At 51.8% G+C, this 9,928-nt stretch overlaps 1 protein-coding gene across 1 annotated transcript; it reads left to right on the forward strand.

Annotated features, from left to right (window-relative positions):
• Positions 1-1,179: 1,179 nt before the first annotated feature.
• Positions 1,180-5,274, forward strand: RAB29 (RAB29, member RAS oncogene family). Its single transcript, XM_010160528.1, is given in 5 exon segments — positions 1,180-1,246; positions 2,813-2,994; positions 4,360-4,402; positions 4,405-4,465; positions 5,157-5,274. Coding segments are annotated over 4 exon segments (384 nt in total). The 5' UTR covers positions 1,180-1,246; positions 2,813-2,832.
• The last annotated feature ends 4,654 nt before the right edge of the window (positions 5,275-9,928 follow it).

Consider the following 9,928-nt stretch of genomic DNA (forward strand, 5'->3'; position numbering starts at 1 on the left):
AGCGGGCTCGGCTGTGCGTTGTTTAACATCAGCGTAAATGAAAAACCTACGAGGAGCGGTTGGTGCCAAGGTTTGACCCGGAAAATCTCCATGAGGACCTGGAATAGTGGGGGCAGAACCCAGCTCCTCAAATCCTCTTACTCACGAGTCGAGAGGGGATGAATGTTGAAAACGCTGGAGAACTGTGTCCTGCCGGGGTGGTGCTGGGGCTGTGCCCGCGCTGTCGCTCCCAGCAATCCCAGGCTGCCGGTGGAGCTGGATGGTTTTTCCCTGGGGTGAAAACCTGGTGCATCATCATCTGGGTGAAACGCAGCATTTCCCCTTCCTGCTCCCGGCACTGGGTTCAGCCAAGGTGGGACACGGAGGGGGTGAGGGAGACACGGAGCTCCACGTACCAGCGGCTGGATGGTTCCGACGGCACAGACAGCAGCAAGTCCAACGTTTTAGTGGCATTTAGAGCTGGGCGAGGGAAGCTTTCCTTAAAACTCCCCAGCTTCCTTTTGTTTGCCTGTGGCTGTGCAGGGTTATGTGCTGGAGGAATTCTTACTCCCAAGCCTTTTAATTTCTGTTTCCTTACCTCTTGGTTGGTGTCCCGGTGCCGGTGTAACAACTCCAGGGATCAGGAAGGGATGTCTGAGCTCCCTGCTGCAAACAGGGACTTGTGCATGGGATGGTTACAGACCCCGGGGGTCTGGGATTCTGGAAAACCCCGTGATCTGGGGGGGTGGTATCCACCCAGCGCTGCACTGGCTGGAAAAATTCCACCTTACTCTCCTCCTTCCCAAAGAATTGCGGAGCAGCATCTCTGCCCCTGCTCGCAGTGGTATTTAATCTGGAGTTCAGGATGGAGAAGCCCTGCGTGGGATCCCGGGCTGTATCGGAAGGCGTTCTGCATGCACATGGCCATCCTCTCTGCCGGCTGCGGAGCCCTCTGGATTTAACACTGATTTTGCAGCTCTCTGGGACGCAGGAGAGGGGTCGGCGCTTGCAGACCCTCCTGCTCTGTGTCAGCTCTGTTCTGCGGCGGGTGGCAGCCCACAGCCAGCTGCCGGGGCTGGGACAGCGGTTGCTGGGTCGGCGCACGCTGGGAATGGGTGAGGGGCTGTGGAGGAACAAGCCCCATGATGTGGAATGGCCCTAACGCGATCTCCTTTCTTTTTTGGGTATTCTCTAGTGGATTTTGCCCTGAAGGTGGTCCAGTGGTCAGAATCGGAGACGGTACGACTTCAGCTCTGGGATATTGCAGGTATGTGCACACGAAGCTGCTCAGGAGCAGAATTTAAAGCTCTCAGTGGCTTGGCCTTTCTCTTTGGTTTTCTCCTCTTTTTCTCCTCGGTTTCTCAGTAGGAGTCTGCTGTTAATCCTAAGAGCCCTTCAGTTCAAGGGGCAGGAGTGCTCTGGTCCGCAGCGCTGTCTCCAGCTTGCGGTAGCCATTGAAATGTTTAACCCAACGCCCGTCCGCAAGCAACGCCGTGGCGCGGCTGCCGGACCCGATCGCGCCTTGCTTTTCAGTTTCACAGCCAGAGCAGAGCGAGTGGGGAAACCGGCTCGTTTGCAGCTGGATACATAACTCCTCAGCTCTGAGTCTCCTGGTGAAAACCCGATTTCTGCCTCGCGCCGCCCCGGCTGCTGGGATCGGGATGCAATCAGGCTGCTGTGGGACTGTGCGAGCAGGGCCGGGGGAGCCACGCCGGCTGCTGGGATCGGGATGCGATCGGGCTGCTGTGGGACTGTGTGAGCAGGGCCGGGGGATCCCTCGGGAGCAGTCATGGCAAGAGGAGCCCGTTGGGTGCCCCCAGGGGGGTGGGGCTGGTTTTGGGAGTGGGTCACGCTCTGGGCGACAGCCTTCTGTGCGGCGAAGCGGAGCGAGGAGCACCCGCTGCCCGAGAGGGGTGGAGAAGCGCCGTTCCCGAATCTCCCGGGTGGCAGGAGAGGTGCTGCAGCATCTCTAAAATGGCACCTCTGGATCTAGAGGGGTGAGGACAAGAGGGTTGTGGTTTCCTCCGGTTTCACTGCTCAGACGCATGCATCTGGAATCCTTAAAAAGAAAACAGGAAGGAGAAGTTTGCAGCAAGAGGATTGCAGCAAGAAACTGATTTCAGTTTCAGCCCCGAAAAGGCGTTTAAGATTTGGAAAGCAGAGTGGCCAAACTGGTCACAGAGCCCGTCATGCCCCGAGCGGAAGGGGATGCGCACCCCTGTGTCCCTGCTGCCTTGCCCACCACCTCGGAGCCGTGCCGATGGCTCGAGGTGGCTCCGAGCGCTCAGAGCTTGGTGGCTTCAGGGCGAACAGCCTGGTGACCAGCTGCAGGGCTTCACGGGAGCCCACGGTGGCATCTCCCCGCTGTGAGACATGCCCCATGTGAGCATTTCTCAGGTGCAAACAGCAATACCCCGTGTCTGAGGTGGGATGCTTTCTCTTCTCCGGCCTGGAAGGCTGCACAGCAGCACGAGCCCACGCTGGCAGCGCGGTCCTGCCGGAGCAGGGACGGCTGGCGGTGGCCAGGGACCCTGCTGCCGCGGGACTCTGCTCGGGGTGGGTGAGCGTGGGGTCAGAGACGCTGAATTTGAATTGTGACATTGGGAGTGATGCAGGTTATTTCTGGGACACCCGAGTGTCTGGGGTCAGGGATAAGAGCCGCCCAGTTTGTTCCAGTGCTGTTGCCAAGGGACCCCAGGCAGGATGCATCGCAGCGCCTGTATTTCCGCGTTATTTACGTGGAGACGGTGTCGGCCGAGCAAATGATGTACCACAATAAACAGGTGATTTGCATGAAGAGATCTAAACCCGGTCATTTTATTCCTTTCCGAAGGGCAGGAACGCTTCACGTCCATGACCCGGCTGTACTACAGGGAGGCGTCAGCCTGCATTATCATGTTTGATGTCACCAACATCAGCACGTTCAGCAACAGCCAGAAGTGGAAGCAGGATTTGGACAGCAAGCTGCTGCTGCCGGACGGGAGCCCCGTGCCTTGCCTGCTGCTGGCTAACAAAGTGAGCAGGGAGTGAAAGAGGAAGGAGGCCCCTTTAGCACCAAGCCTTGCCCTGGGCTGTCCCATAGCCTGTGGTCTTTTTGATCCTTCCCTTAACTCTCCTGGGATTTTCTTTCTCTCCTCCTTAACTGGGCAGGACTTGCTACATGGGTGGCACTGCGGAGGTGTTAACTTCCAGTGCCTGGGGGGGATACAAGGAAGCTGGGGGGGACTTTTTACAAGGGCCTGGAGTGCCAGGACAAGGGGTAACAGGTTTAAAGGGAAAGCGGGGAGGTTTAGATTAGATATCAGGAAGGAATTCTTCCCGGAGAGGGTGGGGAGGCACTGGGACAGGTTGCCCAGAGAAGCTGTGGATGCCCCATCCCTGGAAGTGTCCAAGGCCAGGCTGGATGAGGCTTGGAGCAACCTGGTCTAGTGCAAGGTGTCCCTGCCCATGGCAGGGGGGTTGGAACTAGATGGTCTTTAAGGTCCCTTCCAACCCAAACCATTCTGTGATTCTATGAACTGCTCTGTCCCTGTCCTGCCAGAGCTTGAGCTCTGCAGCTCCTGGGTTATAAAGTGGTTTTTTTTCTTTAACTGGCAGTGTCCTGGGAAGGCTGTGTGACGCTGAGGTGAAGTTTCTGTTCAGCTCCCAAAGGGATGTCTCGTTTTCATTTGGATGCAGAGTCAAGTTTCACCGCGTAGATCGGTTGCTGGGTTTTTACGATTTATTTTTCTTTCTATTAAAAAATACCTTGATTTTCTTCATGTGCCAACGTTGGCTCAGCAGCCCCTTCCGCATTCAGTTTGAGACTTGCCTGGTTTGAGAGAGCCTAAAACTGGAGATGACTCAAAAACATCATGGGTGGGCAGGAGAGTGGCTTTTCCTCTCTGCTTCTTTACAAAGAATGCTTCCCCGTGGCTGTGGGAACAGTTCTACCTGCGTTAGGGGAATCTGTGGTGCCGTACGCACTGCGGCCACACTCGTACAAGCTGTTAGGGACAGGGTTTCCCACGGCCTCTTCGTACACCCCGTTGGCGTCAGCGTGTCAGCCCCACACCGCTCGTGTTTCCTTGCCGCGGAGAGCCCGAGCGCATCTGGGATGGGTGACAAGGCTTCCTCATCCCGTGCTGGATGCACCTCCATTCCGTGCGTGCTCGACTGAGGCGTGTCAGCATCTCAGATGAGATAAATATATGGCTGCTTGCAACAGCCCATTAGGAACCTTGCCCTAAGAGCGCGCTATCGCCTTGCGATCTGGGAGGTGTGAAGGGCTGAGCCTGCCGCCTGCCTGCACACGGGCAGCAAATGGCTGAGGGGGAGCGTTCCCCATCCAGCTTAAAAATTAAAAGGCTAAACTTCAAATGAGTGATTCTTCTTTTACAGTGCGACCTTTCCCCATGGGCAGTGACGAGAGATGAAGTAAAAAAAGCTTTTCTGGTTGGGTGGAGACGTCTGTCAAGGAAAACAAGAACATTAATGAGTCCATGAGGTAGGCACGATGACCGGTGATACATTGAAGGGTTAATTCCCTCTTTCAGACGTGGCCGTCTTTGAGGTGAGGGGAGATGCTGTCAGTAAGTGACAAATAGTAGCAATATTATGCAAGTAAATCTCCTGAAGGGAAGCTGGAATCTGAAAGGTCAGAAGTTTTTCTCTCCTTGGTTAAGCTCTGACATGCTTCAGGAAACAGAAACTCTTTGAACAATACCAGGGATGTTTTCTCATCTGCTGGCCTCTACCAGGAGGATGGGACTTCTGTGAAGATAGTAGAAATTCTTACGTGATGCACCAATCCTCTGATGGGAATTTGGCCTTTTCTGAAAGGTCTTGGGCTGGGTATTCACACCTGATCTTGAGGGTGGGCAGCTGGTACCTAAGGAGTCGGCTGCTGTGTCCCAGTCCTAAACTGGACCCGAGGGGAGGTGGTTGCAGCAAGCGTTGTTAGCTATCCGGTCACTGCAGAGTCTTCCGATGCTGCCAGGGAACAGCAGTAACGCTCTTGTCTGTGTTGTGAGGTTCCTCAGCCTGATTGTTTAGTCCTCAAAGTTGTGGAGCGTTGTGTCCTTCAGGAATGAACTGCTGTTTCCTTGTGCTGCTGAAAAACTGTGCGGGCCAGTGCTGCTTGTTTCAAACAAACCCCAGCGAACCAAAGCAAACTCACACGTGTTTTTGTCTTCTAGAGTCCTGATTGAAAAGATGATGTCCTCATCCACCGGGGATGGAAGTTCCTCTGCTGCCGGGAGCGGGGATTACATTAACATAAAAGAGACATCCCCGCCAGGCTGGGCTTGCTGTTAGATGCACTGACTACACCCCCCGCCATGCGTCTCACAGCAGTGTCCTTCTATTATCATCATCCTTTTGGTCCTCAACTGGCTGTCACTGGTTTGGGGGGTTTTTTTCACAATCATGAACTGTCTTCTGTTTAGTCCATATACATTCTCAGAAGAGTGTTGCTGCGATGACTCGGAGTGAGGAGTGGGGAGAAGAGCGAGAAGATTCCTCTTTCTTCCAGTGCAGCAGCAACTGGAAGCTCTGCTGCCAGTAACATAGCACGGCCCGTGTGCCAGCACATGGCTGGGATTCATTATTTTTTAAATTTTGAGCACTTCATCCTCTTGACATGTGGTGGCCTGTCTCAGGCAGGGCAAAGGATGTCAGAGGTTTATTTTTAACATTGTGGCACTTTTTAATTTCCCACCCACCTCACAGAGGCACCAGTCTGAAGCATTACGGTGACTTTCATTCCATGCACGCAGCGTTCGAGCGTCTCTCCGTGCTTGTGGGTTCCCAACGTGGGATTACAGCAAACCCTTCGTGCTCTGGAACTGCGTAGCTCTGCTCAGGTGCCCCGGAGAGACCAGCACATCATCGTCACTAACTGTCCTTAAGGTGTGAAGCCAGATGTGGATTAGCCTGGGGTCCCACGCAACCAGACCTGTAAAACCATCAGCCTGAATTTGGGGAGTGGTGTAGCACAGCCCTCGCTTGGCTGGATACCGACTGCGGTGCTTAACAGCAGAGAGCTCAGGTTTTAGTTGAGAATCACCCAGCTGCCTTCTGTTCCTTCCTTCTCACGCACCCCCTGTCTAGCACAATCCTCTGTGTTCTCTTCTGCTGTTATTAGGGCACCCAGGGTGAGGGAGGAATAGGTTGTAAACTCCTTTGTATGACAGAACAACAGCCCTTTTCACTTTCAGAACACCCTGTATCCTACCATCTCAAATAGCTTTGCAATTGCTGATGAATTGCCTTCCCACCATGCCATGAGTGATGCTGGAGGCAGGGATGGTGCGGGGAAGGAGCCCCCTGAAAGCCCACCCGCTGCTTTTAGTGAGGCGAGGGGGAAGTAGAGGAGAAGGCTTTGCAGGACAAAAGGAAATGAAGAGAACCGCTCCCCGCTTGCCTTTTGATGCCTGCTCTCCCCAGAACGGGTCCCAGAACGGTTCTGGCCAACGACAGACTGGTAAAAGCAGCCTCGCTGGTACCTCCGGGGTGTTCAGAGGAAACTCCGTGTGTAGGGCTGGCGTTGGGCAGCGGTAGAAACGTGCCACGTTACAGAACTGTCTCACCCATGCTTCAGGTCAGGATTTGAGCAACGGGTCTTCAGTAACGTTTCTCCCTTCTGGAGTAGTTTATTGGAAAACAGGACCATACGTTGGTTTGTCCTGATTCCTGCGCAAGCAGGACTGCTTGTCTTTGGCCAAGGAGGCCGAAGGAGAAGGTGGGAAGAACAGAAACTGATTGCTGTCACCATGCACAAAAAAATCTGAGCTTCGCAAGGGCTAAGAAATTTAGAACTAGTGCTGCGTTCCACTGTTTTAATTAAAAGCTGAAATGTCTGGGCTAGGATTCCTGTGCAAAAACTGCCAAATTTGGTGTTACAGGCACTTCAATATACCCTTTTTTGCACCATTGGATTCACTGTAGGACTAGTGAGCAACAAAATTGAACTGTCTTGAATTTTACTTCCTAAATACTGTGTTTAAAATTATTGGGGTTTTTAATTCTATAAATATTTCCAGTTCTTTATGGAACACGGGGAGAAAGGTCTAATTTTTAAAAGGATCTGTCACAAAAGCATTAGGATTCGTGTGTTATTTATTGATTTGTGTACCTCAGAGCGTTTAGGCAAAGAGGTCAAGTGTCAGAGCTCTCCTTACAGGTGGAGGAACCGAGGCACGCAGTGGAAATCTCTGCCCGGGACCAACTCACTACTCGGGTCAGTAGGAGCTTGGCAGGGAACAGGAATGTTCTCATTCCTGGTTTGATGGCCTAGCTGCTAGGGCATGCATCTTGCAGGAAAACATCTTTATCCGTTTTGCATCTCCGTTTGATATGTACCAGTGCCACTTTGGTGTCTGGACCTCTTAGTCTGGATCTCTTTTTCCCTAAGTGCCTCTCAGAAACAAGCCAAAGGAAGATCTTTGAAGGTTTTCTTGTATTATACATAATTTCTGTTCTGCCAGGGGTTTTGGGTACCAGTGTATGCTTTGAGTTTGGGGTTTTTTTCCACGCTGCTGACTGCTGGTTAACATCTAATAGACACAGGAGACAAGTGTCAGAAACCAAGTCTGCACAACAGAATGTCGTTGCTCATGATGGGTATAAAAACCCCAACCAGACAGGAAAAAGATTTTGCTGTGCAGATGTGTGTTTTTTCAGAGCTTGCTCTGTGGCACACAGGCTGCTTTAAAAAAGCAAAACGCAATAAATTTAAAAAAAAACCCCAACAACACACTTTGATTTAGTCCCATAGAACAGACTGGTTCAAAAGCCCCATCTAAGCATGCTCTTTGCTGGCGTAGGCAGCGTGGAAAGGAGGGTTGTCTCTGGAATTGATTGTGCCCAGCTTGTGCCTGCTGAAATAATTCTCAGCGTTAAAACAGCTGAAGGGAAAACCCCACCTGAGTGAATCAGTTTTTAAGAAACACTTGAAACCGTTAAGTCTCGTTCATGCAGGTGGATAAAAACTTTAATCTTTCAGATGTGAGTCAGAAAAGCCTCGTCTGTGTTAGGATGAACCGTGTTTCGCTGGTGCCTTCGTCAGGAATGACCCGTTTCGAAAAGGCGGGCGCTTGCTTTTCCCTTCCGCTGTGCCTGCTTCAACCCTGCGCGACTCTGGGCCAACTGCACTTATTTCACTCTGCCGTGTGCTTCTCATTCCCCGTAATTTTTAATTTGTGGCTGTGGGACTCAAAACCACATGGAGTTTAACGGTGTATTTTATCCGTCGATGACAGCGTGCTACGGGTCCACAGAGCTGGGAATCGTTCCTGCAGTAGAATCGGAAATGGTGAGGGCAGACTGTAGTCCAGAAATAAGTCACCACTATCAAAACTGGGCCTTTTTTTTTTTAACAGCTTGCAGTTACGCAGAAGTATTGTAGTGACAGGCTTCTGATGCCTGTAAAGTCGCAGTATTACGTGTGTATGAAGAGAAGAAACTGCTGGGAGGTTTGCTCCGCAGCAGTCGGCAACTAACGCAGTATTGCAGTAGTTTGAAATAAAACTTTGGCATTGCCTGTGGTGTTGTTGTTTTCCCTGTCTCAACAAACAAACAGGTTCACAAGTTCAGCCTAGAAACGGCCTCGCTGTCAGTAATAGGGCATGTATAAAGCATACAGCGGGAACTGCCGTGTGTTGCCAGCAAAACAAATTAGATCCTTTTCAGGAAAACATCTTGCTGTCTCAATTATTGTAGTCTTATTGACCTACAAGCGGGCTGTAAGCATGCAAAACTTGAGCGTCTGTGACTCAGCCGTAGTGGCTTTTAATCCAATATATCCAGCTAAGAGGAGAAAGAAAAGAATTCCTTGATGTGGTTGGTTGTTAATACGCCTTCCTCCTTATGGCTCATTAATTCACACAGTGTATTTTGGGGCTGGCTATGCAGGCAGGCAGTGGCTCTGAATGCCCCTCTTTCTTTCCTGATCAGCTTGATTTTCATGAGTATTGACTTGCACGAAGGATGGGGCACATCTGAATTGATTGGGGAAATGGCAGTAATTCCAAAGGAGACAAATTAAGCTTAAACAAGGCATTACATGAACCCAAATTATTCCTGCAATGAGGCAAAAGCTCATCATATTTTTATTGTCAAACCAGTCATCTCAGATCACTCAAAATATTTAAAAAAATGGGTTTAAGTACTGTTTCTTATAAAACCGAGCAACGAGTCTCTCTGAAGATGGAGGCGCAAAAGCGACTTGCTGTGTTTTAGTGGGCTGTGGAATAAAGTTTATTTTTCCCTGGAAAAAGCAGCTCCTTTTCTAAAGAAAATGAACAATTTGGGGTTTCTAGGGAATTTAAAGAACCCCAACTCATCCCTGGACTTGGTGTAAGTTGTGCACGTTCTTTCCAACTGCTGACCACTGCAGGGGAAAGCGGTGGTAGCAAGGAAAGCAGCGCTGCTAAGGACATTACAGCTGCTGAAGCGGGTTGTCTGCATTTCTTCCTAAGGAAAAGTATTCCATACCCAGTCTAGGGGTGATCAGCGTAACGAGAGGATGTTAAAACCACACAATCCGTCGATTTATTATAAATCCCATCGCACGGCGTGATCTGATGGGCTGTGTTGGCAGACTGCAGAGCACGGAGGTGCTGTTGGCGTGACGATAGCCAAGTGGGAACCAACGCCACAGTCAGTGCCACGGAATTTCACGACGTTCGTGTCAAGGACTGGGTGTAAACCCCTCGGAGCGGCTCTGTTCGCGGCTGAGACGGCTCTGGCAGGCCCCGAGGCTGCAGCCCTGTGTGTATTCCTGCCCTCTGAAGTCTGGCCCTGAATGGCGACACGCTTACATGACAAAGGAGCTGCGGCAAGAGGCCGGGCGCTGGCATCGCCCCTCTCGGGCCCTAACCTCGCTTCCTAAGCCGCGATAAGCACGGCCGCACCCTGCGGGCAGGGCAGGCCCGCGGGGCTGAGGGCCGCAGCCCGCCCGAGCTCCAGC

Source organism: Eurypyga helias, unplaced genomic scaffold, assembly GCF_000690775.1.
Source record: "Eurypyga helias isolate BGI_N326 unplaced genomic scaffold, ASM69077v1 scaffold47191, whole genome shotgun sequence".
Taxonomy (NCBI): Eukaryota; Metazoa; Chordata; class Aves; order Eurypygiformes; family Eurypygidae; genus Eurypyga; species Eurypyga helias.